Source organism: Pleuronectes platessa, chromosome 2 (assembly GCF_947347685.1).
Source record: "Pleuronectes platessa chromosome 2, fPlePla1.1, whole genome shotgun sequence".
NCBI classification, from domain to species: domain Eukaryota; kingdom Metazoa; phylum Chordata; class Actinopteri; order Pleuronectiformes; family Pleuronectidae; genus Pleuronectes; species Pleuronectes platessa.
Genome location: NC_070627.1, coordinates 858,241 through 875,718, shown reverse-complemented (window position 1 = coordinate 875,718; position 17,478 = coordinate 858,241). Strand labels below are relative to the sequence as shown.

The 17,478-nt window shown below is 45.6% G+C and overlaps 1 protein-coding gene across 2 annotated transcripts; it reads left to right on the top strand.

Moving 5' to 3' along the window:
• The first annotated feature begins 1,410 nt into the window (after positions 1-1,410).
• On the top strand, positions 1,411-16,764 carry sdc4 (syndecan 4). Of its 2 annotated transcripts, none has more exons than XM_053435535.1 (5): positions 1,411-1,710; positions 12,851-13,034; positions 13,143-13,186; positions 13,321-13,513; positions 13,651-16,764. In XM_053435535.1, exons 1-5 carry the CDS (start codon positions 1,657-1,659, stop codon positions 13,800-13,802), a joined length of 627 nt encoding a protein of 208 aa, XP_053291510.1. In that variant the 5' UTR covers positions 1,411-1,656; the 3' UTR covers positions 13,803-16,764. The 2 variants fall into 2 exon arrangements, with proteins under 2 accessions (XP_053291510.1, XP_053291509.1); XM_053435534.1 differs by having other exon boundaries at positions 12,848-13,034.
• The last annotated feature ends 714 nt before the right edge of the window (positions 16,765-17,478 follow it).

The following is a 17,478-nucleotide window of genomic DNA, read 5'->3' as shown; positions in this document are numbered from 1 at the left end:
TCACATTCACATGATAACAATGTTCATAGACTCCACATCTGTAAAGTGAAGCCAATGGACATGAAAGCTGTCTTCTGTGTAGTGACCAGCAGGGGGCGACTCCTCTTGTAGTTTCTATAGAAGTCTATAGAAAATGACTCTTCTTCTCATTTTTATAACGTCAGTAAAGATTTAGGTGGACGTTCATTTCTCAGTAGCAAGTACGCTAAGTACTGAACACACGTCCACACCAACTTAACAAATACTACTTCTTATTATTATTATTATTATTTCAACTGGTTTTTGATATAATTTTTTTAAAAACCTGCTCCAAGATAGACAGATTATATGCATGTATGGGCTGTGACTCAAAACTACTTAATTCAGTTTGATTTAAAGTCACAATATAATAATAACACAGTGTAGAATTACCAGTTTCTCTTTATGCTTTATGGTGAAAAGAGAGAGAGAGAGAGAGTTAGAGAGAGAGAGGGAAGAGAAAAAGGGGGGTATACTTTTTCCCGGAAGATGTCGTCACTCATAGAATTTCCATGAAGCAGAAAAACTTCACAGACACAGAGTTTCCATTTACGGACAACTGGGGCGCTGAAAACCAAATAAACACCAGTCAATTCAAAATGTCCCTAAAAGAACTAAAACCATTTCAGCAGACATCATCAAAAAGATAGATAGATAGATGGATAGATGGATAGATAGATAGATAGACAGATAGATAGATAGATAGATAGACAGAAAGATAGATAGATAGATAGATAGATAGATAGATAGATAGATAGATAGATAGACAGATAGATAGATAGATAGATAGATAGACAGATAGATAGATAGATAGACAGACAGATAGATAGATAGATAGATAGATAGATAGATAGATAGATAGATAGATAGATAGATAGATAGACAGATAGATAGATAGATAGACAGACAGATAGATAGATAGATAGATAGATGGGTATATAAATAGATAGATAGATAGATAGATACACTATATGCAAGGTTAGATGTCTTTAATGATAATATGAATATAAAAAACAAAATGTATAGTAAAATAATAATATACATTGAATACATAATAATATATTAGAATTTAATTGTAGTGCTTTTTGACATTTACAAACTAGTGTTCAGAGCTTTCGAGTAAATGTTAAATACTCACATGATGTCATTAACTTTGAGGAACTTGTACTTTTCATCTTCGTCACAGTTGAATTCCACTTCCACACAGCCCGGTGCTTTTATTCTCTTTGATAACCTGCCGCTCGGTTACTTCCGGCTCTCGCTCGGGCCTCTGGGGGCGTGGCCACGGGATTTACCGTAAATTATGAGGGAAGGTGGAGGGGCTGACGTCACGGCGGAGGTCTGCGCTGATTGGCGGAGAGCGTTGAGGGTATATATTGCAGCGCCGACGGCGAAAATCCAGTGAAGTGGACCAGACACCGGAGACACAAGACACACCGGAGACACACCGGAGACACACCGGAGACACACCGGAGACTAAAGACACACGAGCCGATACACGGTGGAGGCCCCTCTCTGTAGTTGGACTTTTACCGGAACACGAGCCCTCCGCTTCCCGCAGCGCGTCCGAGTGAACTCTGCGTGGATCCTCCGCAGACCTCCCGTGTACCTGAACTCTTTCCCGGTCCGAACGGAACCATGCTGCGGCTGGTGCTGCTCCTCCTCCTGGCCGCCTCCGTGTGTACCGAGTCGGTAAGTGACCGGTTCTCGAACCCGAGCTAAACTTCTCCCCTTGGCGGCGCTAAGCTAACCTCGGCTAGCATCGTCTCGCGGAGCTTTGATTTAACTTTATTTAAACTGTTCACTTCCGGCTCCGGGACGTTCAAAGCTCGAACCTCGAGCCGGAAGGGAAGAGAAGAGAAGTTCTGAAGTTTTAAAAGTTGTTCCAGCCTCAGGGTTGTTAGCTAACTAGCTCCACAGCTAAGGTGGAGGAGGGGGAGCGGGTCACTGCTGTTACCCAGTCTGAGGCCCGGGGGGGGGGGGGAGATGGGCCAAACACACCCGTGCTAACTCTTTGATTCTGGGCTGTTTATATAACCTTTGTTTCATTCTACGACCAAACTCAAAACCTAGAATGAAGAGGAGCAGAAAGTAGAATCATCTTTATTTAATCTGCCACTTTTTCACTCGACATTAATTCACAAAGCAAATTGATCGGCAGCACATAGATACACAACTCACAGAATGATTTACCTTCACACATTGTGTTTCCTCTACGTACTGACAGTAAACACAAGTGTGTGTGTGTGTGTGTTTCAGATTCTTTGACTTGTTCCATAACCTGCAGCCAACACCTGCTCATTGATTCACAGATGTTTATTATGATCAGGTCCAATGAGGCTGTAACACACTTCTCTCTACACACACATAGAGGTGTCAGTGTGTAGACGGCCGACTGTGTCCACCAGGTTGAAGTGTGTATTTACTAATGTTCGTTCAGTTACCAATCCACTGTGGAGGGAGGCTTCAGTGTTGTGTTACAGAAGGATCGAAGTCTGCCGGTTAATTTCTGACTTATTTTAATTTAAGTAATGATTAATGGCTAACACAGTTTCTCAGAGTATGAGCAGTTGACTGGGATGTGAACTGTGTCTTCTTACTAGTGTGTGTTGTTGACTAATCTCTTGATCAATGCAGCTGTTCAATGATGATAATGACCTAAGATACTCCTACTGGATTTCACAGCTGCGTAGTTGGGAGACGTGGGCTGGAAGGTGTGGCCTGAAAATCACATACTTAATATTCATCAGTCGATATCGATATTTGAGATAATTGTGTGAGTGGCAGACGATAACCTTTTAGAACAGTTTGTGTTGTTGAAGTCTCTGTGTTGTGACTCCACTCCTCAGGAATGTGTGTGAGAGTCACTGAACTGGCTCAGGTCTTAAAGGTTGGTTCATGAGGCATCTGGAGGTTTTCCCCCGCTGGAGTTTACTGGCTTCAGAAAGTTTGTGTGTTGTAATTGTTTTTCGGGTGTGTCCCGTCCTCGTGTGGGCTGTCTGGAGTTTTCTGTTTGTGTTGGATTTTTCCATAACTCTCTCGCTCCTTTTTATTCTAATCTTGGTTTCTCCATTAACTCTATATTTGAAACCAGTGTTGTTCAAACACCAGAGCATGTCATGCTCTGGAACACAAAGACAACATGTGCTGGTTGTGTGTTTGCCCTGTGCGTGCTGTCGGGGGGGGGGTCCAGTTTATTGTAAAACGTAACTGAAGTGCGTGGCTTCAGTTCAATCAGTGGAACATTAGCAGAGAGAGGTGGTTTGAGCTTTGCATGTGTGTAGTGGAGATGTGAAGTCCACACACACAAACATCTACATCCTTCCCTCCCAGTCCGACCAGTTGGTCAGTGCAGATGGTGTGAGAGCAGGACGAGCGGCCTCTACCAGTCCCTCCAGGTCCGAGCACATGCCTGACGTGTACTGGTTTGGTTTAGTGTCACATGCATGTCCTCTGCTGGTTCCTGTGACACATGGAGGGCTCCCATCATGGAGCCACCAGTGGAGCCCGGGCTGAACTTCATCGGCATGTTGCCGGCGGTCCGATCCTCCTCGTCTTTACAATCTGTGACATTCCTCAACCAAGCACAGCTTCTGCTGGCTCACTCTGTCTCCCCCCCCAGCTAGTCTTTTTTGATTTCCCCTCTGGAATGTGACCCCTGGTGACCTTGACCGGCCCTCTTTGGGATTTTGCACACTTGGAGGGATCTCAATAGGGCCCTGGGGCTTTTCATAAGGGACACTGCTGTCCTCTAGCCCAGAGCAGCAGCAGCATCATGGATACACCTCTAGCTTTCCCAACCAAAATATCAGCATTATCTCATCTCTTATTTGTTCTGCTCTTACTCTGTGCATTTTGCCTTCTCGCCTTTTTGTGACTTTGTTTTCCAGCCTCCGTCTCCCCCTGTGATCACTTGTCTTTTGTTTGTTCTCTTTTCTGAACTTTTCTTTTGATGAATACTTAGCCTCTGAGCTATGACAATCCTTCCCTCTGCCCCCCCCCTCCCTCCCTCCAGCCCTTTCTTCTCTCCACCCACTGAGGTCATTATTGGTATGTGGGTTTGGCGTTCCCAGCTAATCGATAACAATGTTCCGCTACCTGACAATAGAGAACGCTCTGAATACAGAGAAGCCTCTTTTGGATTAGCCACAGGCCCGATTGGAGAGTTTTGATCAATGGTTAGAGTCGGTGATCTCATCTGCTGGATATCGAGACACTTACATTCTTCTAATTATGGAAAATTATTGATTCATTTGGCAGCGTCTCAATCTATTTGGATTCATGTCCAATATGCTGTGCTTTGGTCTGTTAAGCTTCATGCACAATGATTCCAGTTTGTCCAACTCGGACCGGGTCAGACCAAACCGGCTCTTCACAACTTTTTCCACTGACCTCAGCATTTTCTGCTGAAATAGAAAGATAAGAAGCTCCTGTAGCTGTTAAATTAAAAGGGACACGGTGTCCTTAAAGTCTCCCCGGGTGATTTTAATTTCAATTAGCCACATCTCAGCCCCATAACTTATCAAATGTGCTCGGTCTTAACTTTGCTGGTTAATCAGAGTGAAGGAAATCCTCTTTCCTCAGAGTTAATCCTTGTTGCAGCAACACACTGCAGCCTGTTGCCCTCAGGGCCGGGTCCATTTTTTTATATCTGGCTGGAATGTGCCTGGTTTTGCATTAAGCTCTTGAATCATTTGCACGAGAATGAGCCAGGTTTTTAAGGAAGTATGTTTTTGTCTCGGTTGCATGATGGGGTGCACAGAGAGCTTGTGTGTGGTGAACAGAACGTGGGGGGGGGGAGCATGATAAATAGTATCACTGGGATGTAATAATGGTTCCTGCATTGCTGTCCGCTGGTCTATAAAATCCCTTTGGGCCGTGGAATGTTGGCACAGAGAGAGGAGGGTTTTGTCCTTCCTGCCTCTGATGGAGAGCGGTCGAGAGTCTGATTCTCTCCCCCCCCCCCCCCCCTTTCAACCACCACATATTCTGGCAGTTGCTTGGCTCAGGGCAGAGGTAGACCATGAAACCCCTCCTGCACTGGTTAAATATCACTTTCATGCAGCGGTTCTGGACACGCTCTTTGGGCTGGATCCACTTTCTGGTTTAATACACAGGGTGTCTGCTACTCTTGAAGTTTTGATTTCATTTTACTCAAAAGGCCTTTGTTAGAACTTCCGTATTTTAGTTTTAATGTAATTTTAGCTTAAGCTGTCTGGAAACTCTCCACTGCATTGTTCTGACGTTTAGCTGAAGTTATTTTTCACATGAGTATTTGATTATCCTGGTCGTCTATTATGAGGAATTATTGTAGCACTCTGCAGGAAGGAGTGATGGTCATATGATAAATATCAGTAAGTTCATGCCCTGAATAATTGTCATCTTCCTGGTTTTAATTGCCTTCTCGTTTAGTTTAACAGCATGAACAACTAATGCTTTACATGTGTACAGTTTCCTCGTGACTTTAATGCTCATTTAATCTGCAATATACCCAAAGATATCTTATTTTTCCCGGTTTGATAAAGAAAAGCAGCAAATGCTCACGTTTATGAAGCAATAAAACATTTCTAATGCTTCAGCTTTATCTCGTCTTACAGCAAAGTAAATAAAACCTTTGGATTAGTTGCAAGCAGAAGAAGAATTTAACTGCCTCTGTTTCAGCTCTACAGGTGAGAATAAAAACACATTTTAACCCTAAACTCCACCAGCCAACAGCACATACTTATTTACATCGAGTGCCTGGGAAACATCAGTTTCTTCGCCGCCACCTCCCCCATGCCCGAAAAGAAAAGCTGCTGTGGCTTTGTGGTGGACGTAGATAAATATAGAGAGCCGTGGCAGAACGTGGAACATGATCCTCTCTGTGTTTCCATTGGGAAATGTATCACAGAGCCTGGAGGGAGAACGTTTGATGTCGGTGCTGTTGCTCGGCCGTCCCACGACGCGCTGTCACACTCTGACAGATGGTGGTTCCAGGCCTGAAGCCAGACCCTGAGCAACCATCAGCACCGAGGCTCTCGTCCCCGAGCAGGACAGATGTTTCTGACTTTGTAGAAACACAATGAGAGGTAATACTCAAACCTCTGCAGGACCGGTGCATCTCAGAAGATCCTGTGTATCAGGGTCCTGGGGCAGCTTGGTCTGGCAGTGGCCCCCAGCATCAGTTGTTGATTTCAGCCATTTGCATTTGAGTGACCTCACATTCATTCTCAACAAGAACTGCTTTTATTGTGAAGTCTCGGTGTTTCGGTAGAAGTCCTGCGGTTTCTCTGGAATTTAACTTCCCACAAACGAAACTAAATTACCCCGTTTTCTGTCAGACTTCTGTAACGCCATATACAGTGTATACACACACACACACACACACACACACACACACACGCACAAAGCCACTCGAGATCACAGTGCTTTTGGGTGGTATGAGGGCTTCCCCTCATTCAGACATCCTTCCTGTCAAATGTGCCTCGATAATACAGTACGTCTTTGATGTGGTGTGTGCGTCGCTTTGTGTATCTCTGCAGTGTGGTGTGTGTCTGTGTGTGAGGTCTACCTCTCTGTGTTAGCCCACCAGTGGCTCGCTCAGCCACAGTCACTAAACCCATTGTCAGCGAGCGAGGCCGCCTTGTCCGTTTCAAATCCACATAATTCAGCTGTGATTAACTTGTGCTAGTGTTGTGTGTCTGTGTGTCGTGTATGTGTGTGTTACCTTTAGACATTAAGTAATGTTTTGGCAGAGAGACGCCACATGTTGGACAAAGTGCTGACAGTTGAGGATCTTGAGAACAAATCCTGAAAGTAAAAACTATATTTAATCTCTCGCTGGTTTCCATATTTTCTTTTGGATGACCTACTATCCTAAAATATCAACTGGAATTTCAATGCAGCAGGACACGTGCTGTGTAAAATGTGTGAACCCGTTCATATCAGCATGAAGCTGGAGCCATGAGGGGCAGCGTCCAACTGGAAACCAGTTCACCGCGGGATGTCCCAGTTTGGACCTAGAAGAGCAGCAGTTCACGCTGATTCGGCCCATCGCTGTTAACTGGGTTTCGTTCTTGGCTCCCGGAGAAGAAAGAGGAATGTGGTGGCCGACTGCATCGCCAAGGTCGTGGCTTCTTAACCGACCCACAGTGAGACACATTCCTCAGGCGGCCGAACGGCATAACACACAGGATCGTTCAAAGTCCTGTTCCAGTGCTCCCAGTCAGAGGAGACAGTGAAAGACTCAATCACACGTCTGGACGAGGCTGAGACGATTAGCTTAGCATAGTAGAAAGATTCCTTTAGCTGACTCCTTTTAAGGTTTACATCACTGATGTACACGAGCAGCAAAACATGGAAAATAATTATCGTTTTACAGAATAGGATCAGAAACAGAACCTTACAGAAGTCAAAATATCAGCATCTGATGTGAGTAGTGGTTTGTGATGGGGTTTGTTCCAGAACCAGGTCTCTCAACATGTCGATGAGTCGGAGGAACATGTTGAAGTTTCTGACTAATGTCCATTTGTAAATAACCATGGTAATCTATTGTTTCATTAATCCAGAATTAACTGTTGCTTTGAGCTGGAACTGGAAGTGACTCTAAACGCGTCTCATCCCAGAACTGAATGGGTTTGATTGTGACCGACCTTCCACGGTTAATGAATGGAGGATTCTCACCTCTTGAAGTCAGTCTTTTTCTGGACTGATCCATATTCATGTTTGTTCTCTGGCTTCTACGAGACACAAGTGGGTTTGTGTTCGAGGGACATTTCCTGTTTGGCTGCCTCTTGTTATTTCCCACCACTTGAGGCCTGGAGTGGATCCCTGGCTGATGAAGACTCGTCAGTAGCTCACATCCAGTGTTTGGTGGAGATTTGGATCCAGGCCAGCGATATGTCTGCCTGAGGGACGGACATCGAAGAGTCTGAAGAAGGAAGAGGAGCTAAGCCAATCGAGAGGCTCCTGTATCACTTTGACTCGCTGCAGGCCCTGCACGTTATTTGTCCATCGCTTGTGGATTTGCTAATAACCTGGATTCATGACCGGGCGGCTCCACTGGCGGGGGGGGGGGGGGGGGGGGAGGGACCGATAGAAGTCATCACGATAAGACCGGGGACGCTCCCTTAGGTGGTGCTCGTCAAAACCCAATTAGTTTTATCAGCAGCGGCTGAGCCAGCGTCTGTTCAGACTCTTATCTCATGCTCAGGAAATGGGCAGTCAAAAGAAAAAGCTCCAACATTACTCACTACTGAGTAATGTCTGTTTACTGATGAGGGGGGGGGGGGGGCTTTAAATCTGTACTACCTCAGCTAAGAGGTTATGTAAACCAGTACAAGTGTTATTCACCTTCATTTTTATAATGGTGTTGGTGTAAAAGTCAGCTGATCAGAACTTTGTTCCCAAGGCCAAAAACAAAATGGCATTTTAAGAACTGACTTCTTTTATTTTGAAAAAGCTCCCACCGGGTTCTCTTGGTGAGGTTCTTCAGGATCGCTGTGACTTCTGTGTGTCACTGTCAAGTCTCACATGCTGCTGGGAGGTGGAAACACGGCTATAGATAGATGAGGCGTAGGTAGAAGGAATCTGGAGCTCGACTGTCGGAGTGAAGGTAAGTGTGTTCCGAGCAATGAGGCCCCCGGTGGAAACAGTGGATCCTGATTGTTCTGGATCAAACAAGGTGGTTTTATAGATCATCAGGGGTCAGAAGTGCCTCTTACAAGCAGATCAGGCGACACAATACACAGTGTAAATCCTGCTGGTTCGAGTATCAGCCAGCAGCAGCAGGGGGAGGGGAGAGAACAGGATGGGACCCGGAGGGAGGTGAAACAACGGGGGAAGCACTTTTTTACTTCTTATCCCTGTTCCCCATCAGAGCCGTCAGAATCTCAGACCAAATATCACAGAAAAAGAAAGTTATACCGGCAACATGAGTTTTTCCTCAGAGGTCAGAAGACGCCCAAAAGCATAAGACGGCAGATTCCTCTGTGCTGGTGGTTCTTTCTCTTCATAACCTCGTTCCTCCTCCAGGCCGCGGTGTGAAAGGAGCAGATGCCTCGTCTGTGTTGGCAGATGGACGGATTGTTTCCCCCGGTTTAATGAAGGAGGCTGCTGGAGGCTTATCCCCGGTTACCTTGGTCATTGATATGCTCCCGAGGCGTCCGGCGCCATTGTTCGGCGTCAATGGGAGGGACAGGGCTGAGGGCCGGGTGGCGGGTGTCTTGACAGTCTGCCTTTCAGACACCGGACTATTAGAGAGCTGGAGAGTTTAGAACCTCCACGCTGAGATGAGCCGAGGCTGAGGGGGGGGCAGCACAGGAAGTGACCTCTTCATTTTCAGTGCGAGTTCCTCAACATGACCCGATAAGTGGCCAGAGTAAAAGGATTTTAAAGGGATAGTTCACACAAGTGAAAATTCACTCTGAACCTTTTGACTTGTCGAGCTGGAGCTAAACGAGGAGTGTGTTTGTTTCCCTCTGGACTTTAATCTGTTGGCTCCGTCAGTTGTGATGATGTGTGAGTCACATGGTCGTGTTTTGACACAGAGAGGAAACTCGATAATTAAAATGGATTTTATTCAACAAAGAGGAGCTTTGTTTGGCTCGGACCTGTGGGTCGACCATGAGTCTCAGGTCAAAGGTCAGCTGAGCTGATTACTATGTAAAGTCGTCTTTTTTTTTATAAAAGTAGATATCTTTGATTTAAATTATGAAAAGTAAGACTTTAAGTCCAGGGAGGTTTGTTGAGATGCAGATGTGTTCACTGCTGGTTCCTTGTTGTGTTGCAGTAAGTTTAAACCTAACGGGCCTTGCATCACCACTGGAACCGAGCGTTCTCCGTTCAATCCGCTCGTTTGGCTGAAAACTCATCGGCTTGGCCTCGAGTCACATCCTCCACATCGGGCTGAAGGACGAGGCTGTGAATCACTGAACAGAGGACAACCTGGGGACCCCTGCCTCCTCAGTGTGCCTCCTTAGTGTGCCTCCTTAGTGTGCCTCCTCAGTGGGCCTCCTCAGTGGGCCTCCTCAGTGGGCCTCCTCAGTGTGCCTCCTCAGTGGGCCTCCTCAGTGGCTCTGGACTGAAACAATGTGGTGCACCACCTCCAAGAAGACTTTGGGTTACTCAGGGTTAACAGACGTAGCTTCATAATCCTACTTTCTGGGAAATATTGGTTAAAAGACGTCTGTTCCTGTACTTTCAGGTTACGTCAAGTACTGACTCATTATTCTGTTATTAACTGGTTTCTCAGGATGTTGGCTTTGACTGGTGGTTTTCTCCTGCACCAAACCACTCGGCTGTACAGTTTGTACTTTGTGCCTCGGGGTCCATTAAAGGCTGAGAACAAGCAGCATCTTTAAAACAGCAGAGCTTGGAAACAGATAATTTGTGTTTCACTGAAGTCCAGGTCCTGGGGCTCCGGCTGTCGGGACTGGAGGACCGTGGCTCTAGCAGATGAGACGCTCCGTGTTAGTAAAATCACCACGAGAGCTGATTTTCATGTTTGCTCGGTGACGTAACCTCTGTTCACACACTCTGTGCCAGTCTGCGCAGGCCGAGCACATTTTTGTTGTGTTTGTACAGTCACACAGCAACACATCACTTCATCCTCCTGTGGGCTCTCATGTTGTTCACTCGGTTGCTTCCTGTCCAGACCGAACTTGTTTTTGCGAGTGAGACTTGGCCTGGGTCCCGTCCCAGCTGGAGAACACAGTGAAGATGGGATCAGCCGCCCGTCGACTCACAATCACAACATGAAACATAACAAAATGTCTCCTGGACGTGTTTGTCCTCCTGCGTGTAGTGGAGCGGGCCTGTCGGTGCAGGCCTCCGCTCGCCTGTGGGCCAGTTAGTTGTTATCTCAGATCTCCTCAGTCACCATGGGGGGGGGTCTGAAGGTCAGGAGCAGTTTGTTGACATGGCAGGACTCTGACAGAGAAGAACACATCGACCTCAGTGGGTGTGAAACTTGTTGTCTTTAACTTATCAGATTAACTTGAGTTAAAAACACAGGTGCTACTTTTGTTTTTCAATCATCCAGCGAAGACGGATCCATAACAACTTTATCACCATCGACTCGTGACATGAAGATAATCCAGGAAGCATGTTTACCGAGAGTTATGACTCTTGATGTTGTACGCTCGTCTCAAGTTGAACATGTTTCTGTTTATGAACCTGGTTGTTTGAAGCTCACACAGAAGTGGACCCAGTAGAACTCCCCCCCCCCCCCCCCCCCGTTACAGTACGAGTGACTCACGACCAACATGAATGAGTGTGATTCCTATAATGTGAGTCGACGTGCCTGTTGCAACGTGTTCATCTGAACAGTAGCGAGGAAATGAGGAGTCACCGGTTTACACTACCCCCCCCACCGGGCCCACGTATGGGGTTTACATGAGGACACAATGGAGCAGTGATCCACCACCACAGCGTCTTGTACTCTGGGGGGGGTGTTCTTTAGTCGTCAGGCTGGCACGACTAATTAGAAAAGATTTAAGTTGCGGTTTCATTAAACTTTGATTGTTGTATTTAGAGGTAAATTAAACACACAACCCTCGTGTCACCGGAAATAAAAGAGTTCCTCACGTATTTTCAAATCTGAGCAGATGAGAGTCGACCTTGTTGCTGAGGGGAGACCAGTAAGATGGCCGCCCTCGTTTGAAGCCTCGGTGCAGTCACAATGGAGAACCCCCCCCCCCCCCCCCCCACACACAAACACACACACACACACACACACACCCTAGTACTACTCATATAGGCTACTTTTTAAAGGCTGAGAGGATTACCTTCAAACACACCGTTACTATGTCAAGTACTTAAACACACACACATAATACTGGGAGGCCTCCCACCAGTTAACCCTTCAAATGAAGACCCTGTGTACGGGACTCAGATGGAAGCAATTATGAGAACTCATGACGTCAACACAACTGTGTGTGTCTCTGTGTGTGTGTGTGTGTCGCCCTGACTTGTCCTGTGTGATTTGTGGTGGTCTTTTCTTCTCAGTAAATGGAAGGTTTCATTGAAGTGGAAGAAAAGCTTCTTCTTCTTTTCTTCTCCCGACTCAGTTTCTCTCTTTCTACTCTGATGAATGAGAATGAAAAATCTGAATGAGATCCATTAATCTTCAGCCCTGAAGATGAGTTAGTTTTGTTAATTAGTTGGTCCAATAGAAAGTCAGTTCAATTGAAATGACCAGTCACATGTTTCCAGAATCAGTGAAACAAATAATTTCACCATTTCTGCCGTAACATATTTAAATGCACATATTGGTTTAATTTATATAAAACAGAAAATCACAATGTATTGTTTCTTTTTGAATCAAGGTTGCTTTTCCAATTACTGTTCTGTTAATTAATTTAAAACTTGTGTGGAGTTATTTGCACTGGTTTCAGGAGTCTGCTTCTCTCGCCTTGTTTCACCTCTGCAGCCATTTGTTTGGAGCTTAACGCTGATTAATGGTGTTGTAATGATAATTAGTCTGATGGGGGGGGCTCTGTTTTAATCCCATTTACGCAGCTTACTGAGCAAATGGTCAATGAAATTAAGTGCAGTGATTAAAGAGGTTGATGAGTCGAGCGTCACGCTGATTTAATCACTGTTGTTTTCTCGTTACAACAGTTTTCATTTGCGTTAAAAATAATAAAAGATCAAGTGATTATCAATATATTGGGGAATTAATTGCATCATAGCTTCATCACCATCGTCCCTGTGCTGGTATTTATCACCTTTACCAGTATTCACCAGTTTAGCTTCAGTGATGGTGAGAAGTTATCAGGTGTTTTTTAAAGCTGATGTTTAGCCTGAGATGGAGGTCACCCACTGACCCCCCCCCCCCCTGTTGTCCCAGCAGGTCAGGGAGACGGAGACGTGGATGCCCATGAAGACGACACAGACCGACGGCCTGGAGTCATCGGGCGACGCCCACAACGGCTCCGACTTCGGCTTCACGGACGATGGCGAGGACGACGAGGACTACTACACGGACCCGTCTTACGAGGACGAAGACGAGGAGTCCTCTGGCTCAGGAGACGGAGGTCCGTCTTCACACTCGTCTTGCTTTAGAAAACACTTCTTGAATCGTGTGAAGATTAAAAAAAGTTGAAACGATTCAGATTTAATGAAGAATCTGTTTCTTTCCACAGCAGCGACTGCGTCCCCGGAGCGAGAGGCCGAACCCTCAGTCAAGGTGAGAGACGTTCCTGGATCTCAACCAGTAGAAGATTCTGTTGTTCACTGGAAACAGTTTGACGTGGTGACTCCTCCTGGAACCTGGCGTCCAATCACAGTTTGTTGACCTCCTGACTTCTTCTTCTTCCTCAGCCCGACGCCAACGACAACAAGATCCCCGAGGCGGAGCTGCCGGTGAGACCAACCGTCCACCAGCTGGAGGAGGACAGCAACGAGATCCCCCTGGTGAGGAAGGTCCCCGAGACCAGCGAGGAGTACCCCCCCAACGTCCTCATGGCCCACGCCAGTGAGGACAGCATCTTCAACAAGACCGAGGTCCTCGCAGGTCAGTCCCACGCAGATCAAAACGCCTTCCATCACGAGAAGAGATTAACGAAAAATAAGAGGAATTTTAAAATCTAGGATATCTGTAAAGTCAAGTTGTTGGTCCGTCGGTGAAACGTCTGTGTCCGTCTCCTCCAGCTGTGATCGCCGGCTGCGCCGTGGGCCTGATGTTCGCCGTGCTCCTCATCCTCCTCCTCATCTACCGCATGAAGAAGAAGGACGAGGGCAGCTACGACCTGGGGAAGAAGCCCATCTACAAGAAGGCCCCCACCACAGAGATCTACGCATAGACCCTGACCCTACAGCCCCCCCACACACAAACACACACCTCACTCCCTGAAACCTGTTAATACCTATCCAGGGCCAGATCCTCACAGTGCCTCATCTTCGTCCTCCTCCTCCTCCTCCTCTTCTGACTGTACAAACCTGGAGAGACGCCCCAACAACAACCGACTCACTGACTCCTGCTGCCTGATGTCTACTAATTTCACTGGTGCTCTCTCAACCAATCACAGGCTGTCCTGGGTCTATTATGGACAAGGAGCCCCAGTAGAGGACGGGTTCAGCCTCGGTACGTCGTCCTCTCGTCCCACGTTCTGATCTGTCCCCACGTCAGGAGGACCAACCAGGACTCTGACAGGTTCCACTCGTCTTTCTTCTTCTCTCTTCAGTTGAAAACACTAACACAGTGCAATGATGTTTTTTTTTTTTTTTTATCTCTGGTTCACGTTAACTGTCCAGTTATTTATTCCCCCCCCCCCTCTTCCTCTCGACCTGATTCTTGGACTGAAGCTTCTCCCTCGACTGAAGCAAATGATTTTTAATTGTTTTTTAGTTTTGTTGTTTTTTTCACAAACTCCATGTGATGCAGAGAGATTCAAGACATTTCAGTTTTTTCTATTAAACAGAGAAAAGCTCACACGTTTGTAACATGGCTGTGGTTTCATCAGAAGGGGCGTGCCTTTACTCCTCGAGGAGCCAATCACACGTCCACACGTACTGGCAGGAGGTCGATGAGAAGGAGAAGATTCGCTTCACGTCCTGTAAACGTTCAGATGCTGCAGAGTTTATTAAAAACAAGACTTTTATAACAGATTCTTTTTTTACTTTAAACCTTCTGTTTAGTCTCCTCGGGGGGGAAAGTCCCGTCGTCTGGCGTGTAGCTCCAGATAAGAGAGCTCAACTAATCAGGATAAACTATTATCAACAATACTGCATGACCCAGGTCACTGACACACACAGACACACACACACAGACACACACACACACACACACCGTGTTGTCCTCTGCTGCCAGGGTGAACAGCTCTTCAAAAGGAAGATGTTTTACCACTGTAATAATTACCGCTGTGCCTCTGGGGTTGTTTTTCTGTTATTATGGCGAAGTCAGACCGGCGAGCTCCTGCAGGAGGACACGCCCACATTCCTCACACACACACTCACAGCTTGGTCATGTGATCCGGGAGCTGTCGGCTGCCCGCCCTCTCCTCACAGTGATGAACTCACACGTTCACTCCGGTGCCACACTCGTCACTGACACACGGCGTTGTGTAGCTAACAACCCGTTAGCTTGACTTAGCATCGAGCTAACAACCCGTTAGCTTGACTTAGCATCGAGTCAAAGGAAGCGGCCTGGTTCTGTTCCTGATTCTGCTTCTCGGTACGAAAACATCCGGACGATGAAACGTCGCCGCCCACAAACCTCGTGAATCTGTTTCCATGAGCTTCCAGACCACGTTCTGCTTTTAACGTAAATGAGTTGATTTCATCAGAAAAGATTTGATCACATGAGGTAAAAGCCCTGCTCAGTGATTCACAAGCTTTAAAATCAGGTTTGTTTTTTCATTTATTTCATTTTATGAACATTTACACATTATGACTTTGAAACTCACGGAAACGACTGAAATTATGATTCTCCGGGAAAAAAACCCTCTTTAGTTTGTTTTCATCTCTCGTGATGGAATATGATTTACAGTAAATTCCCAGTTGAACTGTAAAACAGTGAATTGTCATAAGGTGAATATTCAGAGGCAGTTTCCAGGACAGAGCCAGACGAGCTGTTTCCAGTCTTTATGCTAAGCTACGCTATCCGTTACCACAAAGCTAGGAAGTGTAGAGTCTTCCTGTAACTCGGCCTCCTCATGTCGGAGCACTGAGGTCCACACAAGCTTATGGATTTTTTTTCTTCATGGATCTAATAAATGTTATTGATCGTTTATCCTGTAACTCTGTGATCGGAGAAACCGGTAGTGTTTTGGTACTTTTGTGAACTCGTGGCGTTGATGCTTTCTCGATAAGCTACACCGACAGTGAGTCGTTGGTTTTATGTTTTCTTTCGGGGGTTCTGAGCTGAAGCCATGAACAGGTTCTCACGTTTCTGTAGCTGAAGCCGGCGGCACACAGGCTACCAAGGATTTGTACATAGTCATTAGATACAAATGAGAATCACTTGGTACGTAGCCACATCCTGGCAACAAGAAATATCTACCAAATATTTAAATGCCAAATTGTTCTTTTCTGTTTGTGTTTTTCCCCCCCGACAGTAACGCTCCTGTGATTTTACTGTAAATGAGTTTTGATACTACGATGCTAATACTAACTCACCTCCTCTCGTTGTTAGAGCCACTTGTCCTTTTTTTTTTCTTTTTTTTTTATTAATTTAACTGTCAAATTATTGTATTGCCTTCTTTCAGGTTGGGGTGTTTCCCCCTTTTAAGCTGTTGTATATGTGATTTTAAAAGTTTTATATACACTAGTTTGAGATTTTCAGAAGCAAATAGTTTTGAAACTTTTTATTTTGTAAGAGTTTCCATTATCTCTTAGACTTTTTTTTGTTCTTGCTTTTGTATTTATGTTTGTTTGTGTGTTTGTAGAAGGATTGCTGACGTGGTCGTTGTTCAGGGGAAGTTGTGCCGAGTCATGTTTTCAGTAGCAGACCTGAGCTGATTATCAGCTGGAGCCGAAATTAAACGCCCACAGATTTGCTAAATGTTTTGAAATTCGAGTTTGATGCTCGTCTTTACCTCCAATGAACAGTTTCATGATGTTTGATAAAGATGGTCTGGCTCAGTCGATGAGTGATCGGCCTCAGGTCTGCTCGGGAACATGGAGAGAAATGTTCTGCTGCTTATTGTCACAAACATCACATGTGAATCACCAGTGGAGTGAAGAAGACAATGAATCATTGGCTTCTGCTGCAGGTCCTGATTTATTGGAAATAAAGCTATTTTTATGCACATTAACATTTTAAAATGTCGTCTTTGTCCCGATCTTTGATTCTGTGTCTCGAGCGCTTTCTGTCCGACTCGTCAACGAAAGAAAAATTATAATCCTGAAGATTAAGCATGACAGATTATTAAATGATAATAAGTGAAGGAGGTCACGTGACAGGAGCCCGACCAATCAGCGAAGGTCCCGCCTGCTCAGTTTCTGTTCGTCCAGAAAAAAAGTCTGAAAATCTTTTAGGTATCAGAGGGCGGCCTTATGGTAACATTTGTATAAGAGTTATTATAGTAAAGAAAAGATGTGACGTGTTTTACAGACATTAAAGGTTTCAGGACTGAAACTCTACTGAGATCTGATCCCAGGTCTGATTCCTTCAGAGAAGCGACGACAGGAAATAAAAGAAGAAACTCCAAATCAGAAACTATTCCCCTGGTGGCTGGCTGCGGTATAGGTTCACTTTAGCTTTGTGCGTGTGTGTGTGCGTGTTGTTGACGTTCATACTGAACCAACAGACAAGCTGCTGCCTGCTGAGCTCCAGGGAAAACACACAAGTGATGCCAAAGCACTGACGAGTACAACACACACATTCCAGCACAAACACATATTCATACATCATCGTTTACGTTCCTTTCACACACAGACACACACACACACACACACAGGTCTGAAGGGCAGACAGAATTCAGTCTCTGGAGCTGAACACAAGGTTCACTATATATTTAAAGTTTTCTCAGACTTTGT

Excerpts from the sequence above, each read along its gene's own strand:
- sdc4 (XM_053435534.1), top strand. The coding sequence starts at position 1,657 with ATGCTGCGGCTGGTGCTGCTCCTCCTCCTGGCCGCCTCCGTGTGTACC. Across the intron at positions 1,711-12,847 it reads CCTCCGTGTGTACCGAGTCG|CAGGTCAGGGAGACGGAGAC; the intron begins GTAAGTGACCGG and ends CTGTTGTCCCAG. Across the intron at positions 13,187-13,320 it reads AGGCCGAACCCTCAGTCAAG|CCCGACGCCAACGACAACAA; the intron begins GTGAGAGACGTT and ends CTTCTTCCTCAG.